This window comes from Colius striatus, chromosome 2 (genome assembly GCF_028858725.1).
Source record: "Colius striatus isolate bColStr4 chromosome 2, bColStr4.1.hap1, whole genome shotgun sequence".
NCBI classification, from domain to species: Eukaryota; Metazoa; Chordata; class Aves; order Coliiformes; family Coliidae; genus Colius; species Colius striatus.
The window spans coordinates 56,800,785-56,818,199 of record NC_084760.1 but is presented as its reverse complement, the minus strand read 5'-3'; the positions used below and the strand labels follow the sequence as shown (position 1 = coordinate 56,818,199).

Genomic DNA, 17,415 nt, shown 5'->3' with positions numbered 1-17,415 from the left:
ACCTGTCACTCCAGGGTTTTGTTCCTTTCTGTACTGTTACTGAATATTCTTGCAACAGATTTTCACCAGCTACTTCTACATCATTGTTAAGATTGCCTCAGCTAAAAAAAAAAAAAAAATGATAATACAATCTGGAGAACTAAAATGACGATTTCTATGGCAGGTGTCTGGCAGACAGTCTTTGATCCTTTTGCTCTTCAGGAGGACATCAGGGCTGCTGTTCCTTCCAGTTTGGTCTGTGATATACAATCATTTTGCTACATACAGTACACTTTTTAAAACTTTCTTTCCTTTTTTTCACTCCCCTAACAGATGGCAACAAATGAGCCAAATCAATTAGTTACTTTTCTTGAAGATATTTCGCCAACACAAGGTTTGCAATGTCCACGCTGGCCATAACACAGAAGAGTTTTTGAAAGCCCACAGGTTATCCTTGATATTATATAAACCACAAGCTGACCAATAAACACTTTTTGAGTAGTTAATGCGTCTGTCCTCAGACATGTGGCATCTGTGGAAACGATTTTTATATCACCATGTCGTGTGTAAAGCTTCCCCCTTTCCCCAGCGCCGTTTCTTAAAAGAAATTGAAACAAAACTTCACCGTGACGTTGGGCAGCAGCAAACGTGGTCGAGGCACAAATTTGTGGGCAGAGAGCGCCATCTCCAGCTACCAAATAATAATTACTTTGCGATAACCAACTAATTTGGTATTTCTCCTTTGGAATTGCCTCTGTTCCAGGAAAAAAAAAAAAAAAAAAAAAAAAGAGCAAAACCAACCATCTGAGACTGATGAAAGATTGAGATTTAAGCCTTAATATCTTGTAGGGAGACTTTGCTAAAGTTTCTGAACTAAATAAAAAAGCTGCTTAAAATTGCAAGGAGTTGAGCATCTCAAATTTGTTTGTTTTCAGGCTGCTTTGTCAAGAATAAAATCACATTAGATTTTAATAGAGATAAAATTTGTACTATATTATGGCGCTCTAGCCTACAGTCCATGCATCTGATACTACATATGATGCATTTGATAAGTACTTGGAAAAGCTCATAAATGTTATCTCTAGTACTGTCTCAGAATGACTGGATAATTACATAAATGTTACAAACTATTACAAATATCATGAAAATGACATAAATAAAAAATGCATAAATACAACTGGAAACAATTTACAGGGATTGTATAAAGTACAAGTGTATTTTGTGTACATTTTATCCCACATAAATGATATATATGTCATGTATACTTTTAATGAAATCCAAGTTAAAAAAAAGGAGAAGACATTATTTATAGCTGATGCCTGAGAAATTGTTCCCCACCATGATGTTAAATTACATTGTTGTCATCCTTTCACTCAGCAGTTTTCTTTCTAACACCATGGGAAACCTCAGGTCTCCAGAGCTTTCATGGCTCCAAGGGGTTCAAATGAAGAATTGCTACTAAGTGCATTAGAAAATCAATCAGTGACTGCAGAAAAGAACCTGTGGATGTTAATCGACAGCCAGCTGAACATGAGCCAGCAGTGTGCCCAGATGGCTGAGAAGGTCAATGATATCCTAGCCTATATCAGGAAGTGTGACCAGGAGGACTAGGGAGGTGATTGTCCCCTTGTACTTGGCAGTGGTAAGGCTGCACCTCGAGTACTGTGTCCAGTTCTGGGCCTCCCACTACAAGAAGAACATTGAGGTGCTGGAGTGTGTCCAGACATATGCAGCAAAGCTTATGAAGTGTCTAGAGAACAAGTCTTTTGAGGTGCAGCCGAGCAAATTGGGGATGTTTTGCATGGAGAAGAGGAGGCTGAGATGAGACACCATCACTCTCTACAACTACCTGAAGGGGAGCTGTAGTTAGGTGAGGGTTGATATCTTCTCTCCTAAGTAACAAATAATAGGACATGAGGAAATGGATTTAAGTTACGCTAGGGTAGGTTTAGATTGGACATTAGTAAGAACTTTTTCACCAAGAGGGTTATTAAGCATTGGAATGGGCTGGCCAGGGAAGTGGTAGAGTCATCATCCCCAGAGATATTCAGAAGATGCATAGATGAAGTACTGAGGGATACAGTTTACTTTAGAGATGAGCCTGGCAGTGTGAGGTTAGTGGTTGGACTCTATGATCTCAAAGGTCTTCTCCAACCATAATGATCCTATGATATTCTGAGTTTGCATCATTTACTGTCATTGGGGGCTTTTTTTTTTTTTTTTGAAGCATGCTAAAGGTCACGGATATTATCGGTTTTGATAAAAGCAGGAGCTTTAGCAGTGGCTGCTTTCTCTCCCTCATACTGAGGACTTCTCCTCTTACTCCTCCTCCTCCCTCCTGCACTTCAGGAGAGGACACACTCCTTTCACTCCCTGCCGCGCCCATGCAGCCTGGCCTCACTTGCTGCTTTTCTTGTTGCAATCGCAGACTGGGTCGCGATTGTTACAGTGGCTAATTAACGCCTGGGGAAAGATAGCGCTGGGAACACGCTCCCGCCACACCCCCGTAGATACGGCGGCCGGCTCCGAGGCTGAAGGGGAGGAAGCTTGGCTCTCGGACAGCCGCCTCTCAGCTTCCCGTGGCGCCGCCCAAGAGCCGCCCATGCAAGAAGCCGCAGGAGGAGGGGCAGGAGCAAGACGGTGGTGGCTGCCGGGCGGCCGATGGCGGCGGGGGCAAGCGGCGTCGGCCTGTTGCCCTTCTTGCGGCTGCTGGGGCAGCTCAAGGTGAGCTGAGCGCGGGGCCACGGCCCACCTAGGCGGGGGAGCGATACTGCCGTGCGCCCGGGCAGCCGCGGCAGTGGCGAGGCGTCTGCCCACGGCCTTTCCGAGGGCCGGGCCGGGGCCCAACTGGGCCGAGCTGGGAGCAGGGAGCATGCCGAAGCCTGGCAGGGGGGCGGCCGGCGGAGAGCCGGAGCCTCCGGGGTGCGGCTGCGGACCGCCGCGGCGCCCGCCAAGCGCAGACGGGCGGCCCCGGTGCTGGGGCTGCCGCGGGGAGACGTGTTTGGCGGCCGGGGCAGGACAGAGGCGGCCCGGCGCTTCGGCCTGAGCACCGTGAGGCTGAGGAGGCGCCCGCTGCGGTCAGTGGTGCTGCTGTGCTGTGTTCTTCCCTGTGAACTGAGTCCCTTCACAGCCCCGGCAGCCCCGTCCTTGGGCAGGTGTTTCCCGGAAGCATCAAAGCTCACTGGAGCATGGAGGGTCACGGTCGAAGTCAGCGTTCTGGGCAACCTCATGAGATTCAACAAGGACAAGTGTAGAGTCCTGCATCTGGGCAGGAACAACCCCATGCACCAGTACAGGCTGGGGGTCAAACTGCTGAAGAGCAGCTCTGCAGAGAGAGACCTGGGAGTCCTGGTTGATGATAAACTAACCATAAGCCAGCAATGTGCCCCCGTGGCCGAGAAGGCCAATGACATCCTGGGATGCATCAAGAGTGGGGCCAGCAGGTCAAGGGAGGTTCAACTCTCCCTCTTAACTCTGCCCTGGCGAGGCCTCATCTGAAGTCCTGTGTGGAGTTCTGGGCTCCCCAGCTCAGGAGGGACAGAGAACTTCTGGAGAGAGTCCAGTGCAGGGCCACCAAGATGATCAGGAGACTGGAGCATCTTTCTTACAAGGGAAGGCTGCAGGGCTTGGAGCTGTGTAGCCTAGAAAACTGAGGGGGGACCTCATCAACACTTGTAAGTATCTGAGGGATGGATGGCAAGAGGATGAGATGGTACTTTTTTCTGTCCAGCAACAGGACTAAGGGTAATAGGCATAAGCAGGAACACCAAAAGTTCCACTTAAACACAACGAAGAACTGCTTTCCTGTGCAAGTGAGGGAGCCCTGGTACAGGCTGCGCAGAGAGAGTGTGGAATCTCATTCTCTGGAGGTTTTCAAAATTCACCTGGACTCATTCATGTGCTGCTTGATCAAGGTGAATCTGCTTTAGCAGGGGGGTTGGACTGGGTCATCTCTAGAGGTCCTTTCCAACCCCGAGCATTCTGTGGTTCTCAGAAAACCTAAAGTTTGACATTTTTTAAATTTGGCTTTTCTCACACAGAGAGTACCACGGACAGGATGGGTGTACAGAAACGTGTCAAAGCCAGAGAGTGTCTCTGATCATATGTACAGGATGGCCATGATGGCTTTGGTGACCGAAGACAAAAGCCTTAACAAGGACAGGTGAGACTGCTTCTGGATATCAGATGTTAATGTCATGGGAGAGCTGCAACCAAAGTGTTTAATGTAGCTATAGTGAGAAAGAGCTTTTAAAACACACTGAATGAGTTTGAAATCCTTTCCCCGCTTCCCTCCATATTTTTAACAAGTACTCTTTACCTGGAGAGCTGAAAGGCTAAAGATTTCTATGGCTAAGTTCCAAGTGCTGAGGCAAGTTGTTAATCCAGAGGCTCTGAGATGGCCTTCTCTCAAGCCTTAAGTAAGCAAGTTGGAGGCGCTTAGTTAAAACACAGTTTGAAGCCACAGATAGCAGAAGCAAAGCTATATACCATGGGAGTTTTGACAGACTTGGCACTTCGGAGCAGTAAGGAGCCTTAGAAATCACATAGCATGGAAGAAAAAGCATTATTAGCATTGAATGAGTTGTCTGGTGTGGAGTTGTCTTTACTTTGTCCTTTGGGAGCTGATGAATACAGTGAGGGCTTTTGAAAGTATTCCACTGCAGACTGACAGCTGCAGACTTGAGAGCGTTAGGTTATGTACTGGGTTGAGATGAGTCCAGTCCAGGTTTCCTTCTACCTGTTGCAGCATTCACATTAAGTGTGTGACTCTCATAATCTCCCAAAGCCAAGCATGCAGAAGCTAAGGGCAATATTTCTGAATGCTATGCTTTTGAGCAAGCCGTATTTATACTTGAATCTACATTTGCGAGTAGAGAAAACAGCTAGAAATCAACAGTTAAAGTGATGTCTAGGTGGAAACTACTTTTCGTAGCAAAGAAGTGGAAAACATTGGGTAACATTTTAAAAGCTTGTAAAATGTACAAAGAGGATAAGCTGTGCAACCTCTGAGTTTTATGGATAGCAAGATGCAGCTTAAAATGCTGAATAACCAATTATTCTACCTTTGCTGCTTCCTAGATGCATACGATTAGCTTTGGTTCATGATATGGCCGAATGTATTGTTGGAGATATCGCTCCCGCAGATAATATCTCAAAAGAAGAGAAGCACAGGAGAGAAGAGGTATGGACATAAGGTGTGAAGCCACATCTGCAAAGTTTTCTCTGTGTGCTTTATGTTCTGGTGGTACCAAAGGGATCCTCTAAGCAACTTGATGCTGTCATTGGTATTGGACGTGGGGGCCACAACCAACCACAGTTTTCAGCTCGTGGTTTGTATATGTGTGGAAGTGTGAAAGTAGGAAGGAGAACCATTGAAGTAATCTTCACGTTGGCCATTTATTTCCAAACTAGCAGGATTTTTGGTAACCCGAATAATCCATGTTGACCAGCCTTAGCAAGAGGTGGGGAGCAGGGAGTAGGTGCACCAAGAAAGGTAGATGACAGTTCATGGTGGATCATTTGTGTTGAGCCAGATTGTGTGGTTGTGACACAGATTTTATTTAAACCAGTTGCACAGGACTCCAGAGAGAGGTGATCATGAATCTTTGAGTGCAGCGTGCCTAGAGTTATTTTATTTTTGGCCATGTGTGTGTCCAAACTAGTGGTTTGTCATATCTGATTTGCTGCATTAATTGTATAAAAACGACTCCTCCGTCCACCGCTAGAGGGCAACGTGGTGCCTCAGAATCTCTTGAAAGGCTACAATTAGCTCTTTAAAGAGTGTAAAAAAATATTTAAAATGTCACAGTGGTTATTCCCCTCTCGCCTTTTAAGATCCTGTGTTTGAAAGGTGGGGTTGGGAGGGCTGTGACTATCTCTAGGAGTAAACTCTTTGCTGAGAAGGCGTAAATTAAAGGTCAAAGGGATAATCAGCATTCTTTAAGTACTTTTTACTGACTGCAGTTTTGAGATTTCTTTTTTGTTTTCAATGTACCTTCCTAGTGTGTTCTTACACTAAACAAACAAACAAAAAAGACTCTTTCCTAGAAGCCTCTGAAGGTTTTTTTGTCACTGGGGATGAGGTTCAACATTGCCTAGCAAGATTTCTCACTTGTATTTAGGCAATGGAAAAGATACTTTGATGCCTAAGAGGGTTCATGAAATCTCCTTCAGTATTTTCAGCTCCTTCTGCTCCCATTTCACTCTGTGAGGACTCTGCTGTTGACTGTGTGGGAAGGAGGGTCGAGCATTAAACGTTAGGCTGACACTGAAATACTTTGTTGTGAAAATACACCAAGGGTAACGGTGTCCTGAGGTGGCTTGAGTTAGATTATCAATACGCTGCTTCCGCTGCAGAGTTCTCCTTTTTTGCTCTCTGCTGCTGACATTGAGCCAATTCTGAAGTTTGCTGCTTGTGCAGTTAGTTGAATCAGCTACTCTCACCTAGGCTAAGGCAGCAGAAAATGAACTTGATTTTAAAAAGAAAATTTTAAAGTTTGAGATTTTTCTTTGATTTGGTTTTTGGATTTTTTTTGCCCAATAAGTCATTTTGGCCTGCTAATCTTGGAATCTGATGAGCTCCAGAAATGGAAGGAGATGGGAAGGAATGAGAGGCTTTGGGTAGAGAGCAGCTGATTCAGTTTAGACATGTTGTGAAACTATGCCCTGTATTTGAAGTGGAAAAACAACCATAGAATGGTTTGAGTTGGAAGATACCTTAAAGATCATCTAGTTCCAGCTACCCTGCCATGGGCAGGGGCACCTTCCACTAGACCAGGTTGCTCAAAACCTCATCCAACCTGACCTGGAACACTTCCAGGAATGGGGCATCCACAGTCTCTCTGGGCAACCTATTCCAGTGCCTCACCACTCACACTGAAGAACTTCTTCCTAATATGTAACCTAAGTCTACCCTCCATCAGTTTAAAACTGTTATCTTTCACCCTGTCACCACATGCCCTTGTAAAAAGTACCTTTCAAGCTTTCTGATAGGCCCCCTTTATGTACTGGCACAAATCCTTTGTCTTGCCTGTGATGTTGACTGTTTGGGAAGCAGCCCTTTGTGTTACTAGGGAAAAATGGCCCAGGGATGACACTTGATGAAGTGGGAGAACACAAAGAGCATGCAGAACGATTTCTGCTTGCTGGTTATACCATCAGTTTGATGCTGTGTTAAACCTTGTACCAAGATTTTTGTTGTTGAACAAATGGTATCTCAGTCTGGGAACACTCTGTTTTATTGCTGCAGGGTATTAAATGGATTTTTTTTTTCTGTCTGTTTTCAAAATTGCAGATTTTTTAAAGGCTTATGTTATGTTGCCTGCTTGACAGTCAGTTGCTGCTCTCGGCACCACTAGTGAAAATGTGTTAGTTGAGTGTTTGGGAAGGAGCCTATTAAGTTCAAATGTTGCCTTCCCTGGTTAAGTCTGGAAGGCAGAGCTGGTAAGTGAGAAGAGTTTCCTGGCATTTGCCTGTTTTGCTCTGAGCATCGTTTTGGGCTCTTAAAGATAGTGGATGCACTTTCAGTTTGTTTTTCTTGTGTTTTAGGGTAGCTCCCAGAAAAGATTCTTCGCTGGGTGGTCCTCTTATTTCTGGTAGATTTATGTATGTGTGCACTTTAGGATAATATACTGTGTAGTTTGTATGTCTGCAAGTTGGGTAATAAGTAGTTAATTCTTTTAAAAAGATAATGATGAAAATGTGCTTGCTCAAAAAATGATGGATGGAAATGGCTTCTTTTCTTTCAGGCAGCCATGCAACAGCTGACCCAGCTTCTGTCAGAGGACCTCAGAAAAGAAATCTATGAGCTCTGGGAAGTAAGCTTGCATTTTTTTTTAATCCTTTGCTGAAATCTGGGGTGATCTATTGTCCTCTTCCTGCTTAACTATGAAATCGTGTCAAGGTAGATTAATTTGCTCTTGAGGTAAAGCTAAGGGTATAAGTCAAGGTCTCTTTGGAATCCTTTTCAAACAGAAATCCCAAACTTTGGTAAAATCACCAGCTTTTGCCTTTGATTTCTCAAAGTTCCAGATAAACCTGTCCAGGGTTTGTTTTGTACAACTGAAGGAAGGGTCTGTCATCTACATTGAGCCATTATGAATGTAAATCTAGTTTTGCTAACGTATTACCTCTTGTTCACATCTGCCCGTTGGTATCTGACAGTTTTTTTAATGGGGGAAAAAATTACAGAGGTTGATGATGCCATGGAGTATTTTCTGCTTTTTATGCAAGTAATAATTAATGTGGCTTCTGTTTCTTTATTTTACAGTCCATTAGGCTAAAATATTTAGTAGTAACTTCTCATTTAAACTTAAATGTGGTGTACTGACACGTGGCAGTGCTTTTTACAAACAACCCAGATTGCTGGCTGATCATGGGCACCTTAAATGTTTGTATTGGAAGATATCATCTGTGATCTGAAGGTGATTTAACTTTTTGATGTGAATTCGTGCTACTAATAGATAAGATCTTTTATACTTGCAAACTAGGGATGTCTTCTCCTAACAACATACAGCCTCATGAGGATAAATACATCCACAATCCCTTTGTTCACATGTATTTTATGTTTCTTGGACTCTATGACCTGAGACTGTATTTTAGGCTGATATTCTTACTTTTGCACTTGGGCTGTATTTAAATTTGAGATATTTGCTGCCAATTTCTGCCTTCTGCGACAACACCCTATGAGATAAACCAGCATAACCAGATCTGAGAAATGGTGTGTGTGCATTTATTTACTAAACGGCACTGTTTCCTTCTCCCTTGAAAAGGTGTTAGAATTGAGGAGAAGGAGGTTTGGATGGAGAAGATAAGTCTTGTAGGACTTCATTTAAAATAAAATACTCTTTTTCTTTGCCTCAGTTTTCTCTGACGTTGTATAGGAGCTGGTTCAGTGAGCAGTTAGCTCTTCAGCATGACAGCTTTGTATCATTCTTATGAACCACAATTTAACATGTGCACAGTTTTGAGTATTTGTTCTTTGTTTCTTCCTTTGGAATAATATTTATTAGCATTGAGTCTCTAGTGCAGCAGTGTTCACATATAGTCCCACTGGCCTTAATTTAAGTAGAACAACTAGGTGCTGCTTAAAAAGAATGAGAAAAAAAGGGGCAGAAAATAAGAAGCCTCGAATCACATGGTGTGATAACTCTGTTCTCAGCCAGCCGGAGTCATTTCCTTCCAGTTTATTTGAGTGAATGAGGTTACAGCCCAGAGCTAAACAGCGTCTGGGTCAAGATCTGGTGCCACTGTTAGCAACTCCTTCCTGCACTGCTCTGCCCTGAGCTCTGCCCCTTTCCCTTTCAGCCTTAGGAGGACTGTTGCTCTCTACTGTATGGGTGGGCACCCTGCAATTGTAGGGGAGAAGGGCAGTAGAGAGATGCCTCTGATACATTGTCACTTTAGAACTTAATCCAGAATATTTTGGAAAAGACATTAAAGGAGTCAGCACCACCTCAGCTCTGTCTTGCTTTTTAATTTTCAAGAGCAAAAGTGCAGGAGTCATGTTTAAAAGGCAGAGACCATGCTGGTCAAGAGAGCAGTTACTGTTTTTTCAAAGCGTATCGTTCTTTCACACTCTTAAACACCTGCAGGGAGGAAACAGTAAGTGTTTATTTGAGCACTCTGTACAGTTGCACATGGAACAGCTAATGTTTCTGGAGGTTCATGTGCGCTGAGGTATGAATAAGATCTGGTGGGTTGTATGGCACAAAGAGGTTGGGAACAGATGGATACTCCCAATTAATTGCTGGAGGTGGGACAGACCTTTACAAGGAAACCACTGTAGTTCTTCTCCCAAAGTTCTCCTTTGCAGTGCTGCCAAGAATTTGTTCCCTTTTGTGGTCTGAAGAAAAAAGAGTAGAAATAAGTGGATTTAAGAAAATAAGACGCAGAACTGAAGCAATTTCAAGATGAGGCAAAGCTCAGATTGAAAGAAGGAAAAGAAGGTTAAAATAGAGTCATGAAATTAATTACTAAAATAATGATCAAAATATAACTGAAAGTTCAAGGCATCATTCCAGTCCAGATCCAATAGTACGAGTCAATCATGGCTGTCAAAAGCTGGATTTCTGGCTTTCAAAGGTAAAGCAATAAGCGTCAGAACAAACAGGTCCTTAATAGCATCTCAGGCAAGGAAATGACTCTGACACTTACCTGAGTATCACTGCACTGGAATTACAACCCAGGGTCTTGGCGCTGTGAATGATGCCCACACCCACAGTTGTCTTCCTGAGATGCAGAGAGAGAGATGCCTTGTCATCTGATCAGTGGGAAAAACTTGTCCTGTGCTTGTGCTTTCCTCCTCTGTAGGACTGCTGGGCTGTGTGGGTCTGCTGGCACAGAGGGGCCCTGTGTGTCCTTACACCTCTGTTTTGTTTATTGGTGGTGGTGATAATAGAAAGGGTCAGACCTGCTGAGGGTATTAAGGTGATGGTAACTGCACAGAAAGAAGCCTTTTTCTGTGTTTGGTTTTGGAAGTCGGGAGAAGACCAGCTGATGAGACATCAAATGCAGTGCAGTAGATGTAGAAAAGAGAAAATGAAATGGCAAATCTGTCTGCAGCCATCGCTAGAAGGAAAGGACAGCAAAATTGTTCAAGTTCACCAGAAATGGGAATGACTCACAAATACATATGGTGATGGCTACAGAGAGGGGAAAAGATAGCAGAGAGATTAAAGGGCTTAAAGGCTGAAGGGGAAGGAAACCCCTTAACGACTCGACTCCCCTTCCCTGTCTCCTAGGACAGATATAAAGACATAAGCAGCTCAGACAGATCAGACCAAAGAGATTAGGAAGGAGAGACAGGAAGAATGTAAAGAACAATTCTTTCTAAAAACAGCAAGTGGTGGAGAAAAGTGCAGAAGAGGTCTTAAAAATGGGTAGTGGTGATGTGTAGGCACACACTGTGGTAATTCATAGCCTTAGCCAAGCCTCAAAAGATCTTTATATGTAGACTCTTGCTAGGTGGAGCCTATTATTTAACTTGTGTATTGTGGAGGGTTGTCTCCCTGTCATCCCTGATTCAGCCAGTTAAGAGTTTGCAAAAGAATAATGTTCTTAAGTCCTGTTGTGTTTAATAGAAACTTTAGCAAGTTACTGATGTCAAGTGTTTTGCTGAATAGCAGCCTCAAACAGAGAGTGAAAGGCCTAACTGTCCTGAATATTTATGGAGTGCCGTATACTGACAGAGAAAATCCTACATATGTAAAGAGCGTCTAATACACTGTTTCAGAATGACACAATTTCTTTCTTCTAACTGCAACTCTGTGCAGGAATATGAGAACCAGTGTACTGCAGAAGCCAAGTTTGTAAAGCAGTTGGATCAGTGTGAGATGATATTGCAAGCCCTTGAGTATGAAGAGCTGGAGAACACGCCTGGCAGGCTGCAGGACTTCTATGATTCAACTGCTGGTATCACATTTGGGCTTTTCTGTTGGGTTTTTGTTTTTCCATTCATAAGTGAAATCTATGAATTACCTTCTTTTTTTTCCCAATAGACATTCAGAGCAAGCGAGGGCTAGTTATTTTACTCCTTGCTCAAGTACCCTAAATGTTTCTGGAGAACCTTACTGTAGTGTCAACATACCTTACATTCATTTGTGTGTACCGAATCCAGTACCGGCCCAGTTTTGTTACACTTGTGCTCAAAGAGTAACGGACAAAAACCAAAACATAAAAAATTCCACTTAAACACAAGAAAAAACTTCTTGACTGTGAGGATGAGGGACCCCTGGCACAGGCTGCTCAGGGAGGGTGCGGAGTCTCCTCTGGAGATTTTCAAAACCCGCCTGGACATGTTCCTCTGTGACCTGATCTATGTGGACCTGCTTGAGCAGGGGGGTTGGACTGGATTGTTTCTGGAGGTCTCTTCCAACCCTGCCATTCCGTGATTCTGTACCTTTCAGAGAAGATGTAAAGGATTCACCGATGCTCTGACAGTGGCTTGTTTCTGCTTTGTTAGTGTTTCATGAACCAGTGAAGCAGAATTTGTTATCCCCACATGAGCTGCGTGGTCTTGTGTAACCTGCCCAAGGCACCTGTGAGAACCAGCTTAGGGAAATGTTTGAGGTGTAATTGTGTCACTCTTTATTCTGTCCACTGTCTGTATCCTTTACAAAATAATCTGGTAGTGGAAAGGAATAATTATTTTAGCAAGGGAGTTGAACAGCAGAAAAGGGCTGTGACTCCAATAACTCCAAGTCATCCTGTCCAGAGCAAAAACTAGGGCCAGACAAACTCAGGAAGAGGACCAGGAATCTCTAGGCACAGCCCTTGACGAGTCCCATTTATACCTTCATGACTCCTCAGGGAAACAATCAGCTGTCTGAAAAATGCAATAATTTTATTAGGGCAGAAGGAAAAAAAGGACAACATCAGCATAGCTGGAAAATTTCTGTCATCTTTGCCCTCCTACTAGAAATCAGTGACTTAAACTAAGCTAGTGTCTCAGTAGAGGCTGAACATATACGCTACATACACGTGTAATTGGGGTGGTTTCCTGCCCCTGGACACACTGCATGGGATTGTCCTGGTCAGGGTGCATCTTTTTTAAGCTATTCGGTGTCTTAATAGGGCATAAAATACTAAGTTTTTGTGGAAAAATATCTGAAACTTCTTTTAGAGTTATTCCAGTGTTGGAGTATGCAAAAGTACCGTCTCTCTTAGAAGAACTTGTTTATTTTGACCCTAAGCAACATCACTGCCAACCTTTCACACACAGGAAAAGGAGTGTTTTTAACTAACTTTCTCTTTCTTTTGTCTTACAGGAAAGTTTGTTCACCCAGAGATACTCCAGCTTGTATCTCTGATCAACACAGAAAGGAATAAAAAAATAGCAGCTACCTCTCATCCACATTCCTGAGGTGTTCCTGAATGCCGCAGCTATAATAAACATATTGTTTTACATTCCCTGCATTGTTTTTCCTCCCATAACATCACTAATTCTGCCAACAGATTTTTTTTCTTCCAGTGGTTCACTGGAATCTCAGGATCACTTAGACAGGAGCAGGTAGGAGAAGTGCCTCCCAGATCAGAGGCTGTATCAAGGGCTGCATACTCAGACCTGGGTTTGAGTGATTTTTCTTGTATGAATCAACCTCAGATTGCTGCAGTCTCAGTTACAAATGGATCCTCCACTGGGGAAATGCAGGTTAAGTTTAAAATTTAGCTGCCTGCAATCCAACCTGTTCGTGTAAGGCACTGACTGGGGCAGGTGGTTCTTGCTCTCTGACTTCCAGGTTTGTCTGGATGTTAGCTTTGGCATCAGAGGGGTCAGTATCTATTCACTGTTGCCACACAGAAGCGAGACCAGCGAGTACATTTCTCTAGAAGCTCTTGACAGAGCCAGGTTTGGAAATGAGGTTCCTTTGGAGTGCAGGAGCCTTAAGAAGGAAACAATGTTGAAATCTCAGTAACTACATTCTCTCAAGGTGCCTACTGGTGCATAGAGTTTTTCCACCATTGACGTGTTGTATCAGGGACGTGCTGACATTTCCATAAGGCAGTATTCCTGGCTCCCTCCCCCTCGCCTGGGTGAGTTTGTAGCCTCTTGTGTGGGTGATTGATTGATCACTAAATTCAGCTGTCATCCCCTTCATAGGTGGGTGATGTATCTGAGCACACACCCCCAGGCATGGGACCTCAGGACATGTCTCCTCTGCACACTCCTGAATGCGGTGGGTCCCCACGGCAGAGGCCCTGAGCTCCGGGCAGAGCTGCTGGGAGCTGTGGCCAAGGGTGCAGCACACTGAGCAAGCAGAGGAGATGGGCTCGGGGGCAGGGGAGCGCCTGCTCTGGACAGGGAGCCCCACTGCACAGTGCAGCAACCCATGGGCACCCCAGGAAAAGGAGCTGCGCTTGGCTGAGCAATAGGGAACTTGGGTTAGCGTGTCTTGCAGCTGCCTGTCACACTGTGAGGCTCGGTGAGTGGGGCTTGCTGAGCTTTCCTCAGCATTTCTGTTCCACCAAGGTGCCTTCAAATTATCATCTCCATTAGTTTGTGTTTGAGGCCAAGTGTGAAAGAGCTACAGAGGCACTGTGAGGCTGAACTGAGAATATTCTTGACACAGGAGAAAAGTGGCCTTGAACCTGTCAGTTTTGGGCACTGCATTTTAATAGAAATAGGAGTTGGTTGGTTAGAGACGGGAGAAGAAAAGTGGAAGCAGAAACTGTCAGCCATGATAAGTTGATAGGTCAGCAAAGAGCCTGTGGGGCTTCAGCCTTCCTCACTGAAGCACACTGTTCATGTGCAGGAGAAGTGTGGATGCGTGGCCTGGGAGAGGCAATTGCCTGCTCCTGTGTCTTTCTCCTCATCTATTCATACCAGCATCTACCCTACACAGTGGCAGCTGCTGTAATGATAATAACATATAAAGATTTATATAGAAGAGAAGCTTGTGTGATCAGCCTACCTCCATCACTCACAGATCAGCCCTTTATGCTCCTAATTGTAGTTCAAATCAATCTGCTGCTTTCCCAGAAGCAATTTTCTATATGTATATAAATACATAAATAAAATGAGAACTAAATTAGTGTCCTGTAGAGAGTGCTTGGACTCCATGTTTTAGCCTTGGTTTGGCTGCTGGCCCTGCTCAGGAGAAGGTTGAGAACTTTAGACCTGGAAGATGTCCTCAGCCATCCATTTGACTTTTACTGAACTTGGTTCCATTATTTCTGTCCTTTGAACCTCAACATTTTCAAAACTTGGGCAACAATTTTCCACTGGAAAGATCTTAAAAGCTGTAGGAATGGCAGAGGATGTTCTTGTCATTTACCTGGATACTCAGTTGTGACGTAGAAAGGCTTGAGGAGGTGTGTGGTAATACCAGTAAATCCACACAATTAAACACACCACAAAGTCTAAAAGAGTAAGAGAGGAATTTATTTTTAAATAGTATCAATAACTTCATTTGACACAAACTAAGTTGACCATTAATTTTATTTGAACAAATTCACATTTGTGCACAAAACCATGTCAAATAAGCTGGCAAACCGTCACCAGAAAATTCTACTAAAAAGAACTACTTCCATTTGCTTCCACGCTAAAAATCACACTCAAGAGGCATTTGAGATAAATGCCCAAAGGTAACTTATGTCCAGTAGAACATCATGATGAAAGGGCTTCCAATGTTGTAAAAAGTATAACAAAAGCCACACAGGAAAAAAAAAAAAAGTAAAAAATCACTTAAAGCCAAGTTTTGTCACAAGATTTTAAGCAGTCTGTAATGTTAAACTAACACACTGACTTGAAGCTTTGGCTTATGCTCAAAAGCTGCATCCACTTTGAAAGCAGCCAGACTGTTTGCCATCTTGGTTATGCTTTACCGATAAAAGTCGTGCTCATCTCAGTCTGGCGAACCGAGCAATGCCACATGCAGGCTCACACGTGCTCACTAGACAGCAGAGGGTGTCACAAGTGCGCTGCTCTTTTCTTAGACAAAAATGTTAAAAGGATGCAAGAAAACATGCTGAACCGAAGCTAAGAGGTGCCTGGCCCTTGGCGATGCAAGAGAACGCAGTCAGGGGCTTAACATCTGGGCATGAGGTGGGACGAAGCTCAACAGCACCAGTGAAGCCCCTACTGCTGGCCTGGCATGGTGAGAGGCAGGTCACGGGGCTTGTGCCTGTGGCACAGAGAGGCGGGGGCTCTGACCTAGGGCACATCTCCAGACAGTTGTTGTGTTTGTGTTCTTTCACTTAAGGCTGTGTCTTGAACTGAGGCTCATAAATATTCAGGGAGGCAAAAATATTGGAGGTTCTCTTCGCTCCACTTCCTTTTGGGATTATCTAAGACTGTCACATCTTACCAAGTCACAGAGAGCAAGCAATGGAACATATTTTTAAGCTGAAACTTTTCCAGCTGCAATAATCATCTTACACCAGCAGCTAGCTGATCGATTCAATTTCTATTCAAATAACTGTCTGTCTCTTCCTTTTGCCCTTAAGTCTGCCAACTGATGGGTGGAGGGCAATGCCAGACCCTACCAGTGAAGGAGAGAAACCTTTTTGTGGCAATAAGTGATTTAATTCTGTTAGGAAACTGATCATGTATAGACACTCCGAAGCAAAGGGCGCCCTGCTATGGCTAGTGGACAGCTGGTGCGTGGACTATTGCTGGCAGCATCAATCTTTGCAGAGGTCTAGGTCCATCTGTCTTGATGGGGCACCGAGAGGGGAGTTGGAAACCAACAGATAGAAAAGAGTAAAAGAAATGAGGAACATAGACTGGGAGATTGTTGGAGGGAAGTTACATCAAAATGAACTCTTTTGGTCACTTAATGTGGAATGCAGAGCACTGTAAGTCAACGGCTTGCGTGTGGTTTCTGTGGTGTACAAAGTACCTGACAATAAAAAGCGCCATCCAAAAAACAAATAGAAGGAGGAAACTTTTCTCCATCACAAGGCCAGGGAGGTGATTTTCCAAAGCTGACACAACCTTGCTGCACAAGTTGGGTGTCGAGGAAGGTCTAAAAACCACTGGCTGGGCAGGTCTCTGCAGAGAGACATGTGAGGCTCGGGAGGGCCTGTGGTCTAACACTGAAGCTCTTCTTCACTCTCAGGGAGTCGAGTGCCAGCAAGAGAGCTCTGAGCGCTGGCGTGGGCTGTAGAGCTGAGAACTTCTTCAAAGCTGCCCCCCGTGTGGCTTGTCCCACCAACCTTGGTCTGAAACAAGGCAAAGAGAACAGTAAGTTGTTCTGCTCACACTGCATAGCAAGTCCAATTTGCATTGCACCCTATGGCCACAGAAGGCTGGGAACTGTTCCAAGCAGGCAGAGAACATGTAGGGTTGTTTTTTTTTCTTAGAACAAAAGCTATAAAAGGTTAAGTAAAGCATTTCCTTTTCCTCCCCCAGCTTCTAAATTTCTAGGCTGCAGTCATAAAATCTGCCAGGGGTGTTTAGTGTATGCTTAAAGGAACCAGTCCCCAGGTAGACGCCAGGCAGGATCCAAGATCTTACCAGCAAACTGAGTGGCTCCTACAGGAATAGTTCACACTGGTTTCACTGTTTTTCCCATCTTTACACAAGCTGGAGAAGATGGTTCACTTGCAGTGGAGATCAGCCCAGCTGCCTGCACTGGTAACACAGCTGCTCTCCAAATCCATAAGCTGCACTGGGGTTTCTGACATTGTGAGGGATACAGTAAGCAAAGAACACAAACAGCAGCTTGTCTCCCTTCAGGTACTCGTAGCCATCTACATACCACTACCTCAACAAGACCATAGCATTTTCCTGGGGTGGAAGAGACACCGGACTGCATTCATAAAACATTTGACAATGTGCTCATGGGTCATCTACTTTCAACATGCTCATTTGCTGTATTTCTAAAGGTAAGTATTGAAACCAAAAACTAAGATGACTAAATCTCTAAAATACTAGTTTTCCTAACAAAGACACAGCTCTATCTAAATGTTTGTAAACAGTCAAAGCTAAGTGGC

The 17,415-nt window shown here is 44.1% G+C and overlaps 2 protein-coding genes across 3 annotated transcripts in view; one reads left to right on the top strand and one right to left on the bottom strand.

Annotated features, from left to right (window-relative positions):
- Window positions 1-2,586: 2,586 nt before the first annotated feature.
- HDDC2 (HD domain containing 2) lies at window positions 2,587-12,885 on the top strand. 2 transcript variants are annotated; one of them, XM_061990639.1, is made up of 7 exons: window positions 2,620-2,703; window positions 3,710-3,893; window positions 4,020-4,141; window positions 5,059-5,161; window positions 7,728-7,796; window positions 11,253-11,391; window positions 12,747-12,885. In XM_061990639.1, exons 2-7 carry the CDS (start codon window positions 3,876-3,878, stop codon window positions 12,839-12,841), a joined length of 546 nt encoding a protein of 181 aa, XP_061846623.1. In that variant the 5' UTR covers window positions 2,620-2,703; window positions 3,710-3,875; the 3' UTR covers window positions 12,842-12,885. The 2 variants fall into 2 exon arrangements, with proteins under 2 accessions (XP_061846621.1, XP_061846623.1); XM_061990637.1 differs by lacking the exon at window positions 3,710-3,893 and having other exon boundaries at window positions 2,587-2,703.
- Window positions 12,886-16,509: 3,624 nt separating this feature from the next.
- The window catches only part of TPD52L1 (TPD52 like 1), a 47,215-nt gene continuing 46,309 nt past the window's right edge, over window positions 16,510-17,415 (bottom strand). The window contains exon 8 of the mRNA XM_061989614.1: window positions 16,510-16,641. Coding sequence (XP_061845598.1) covers window positions 16,510-16,641 — 132 coding nt within the window. The remainder of the gene's footprint in view (window positions 16,642-17,415) is intronic.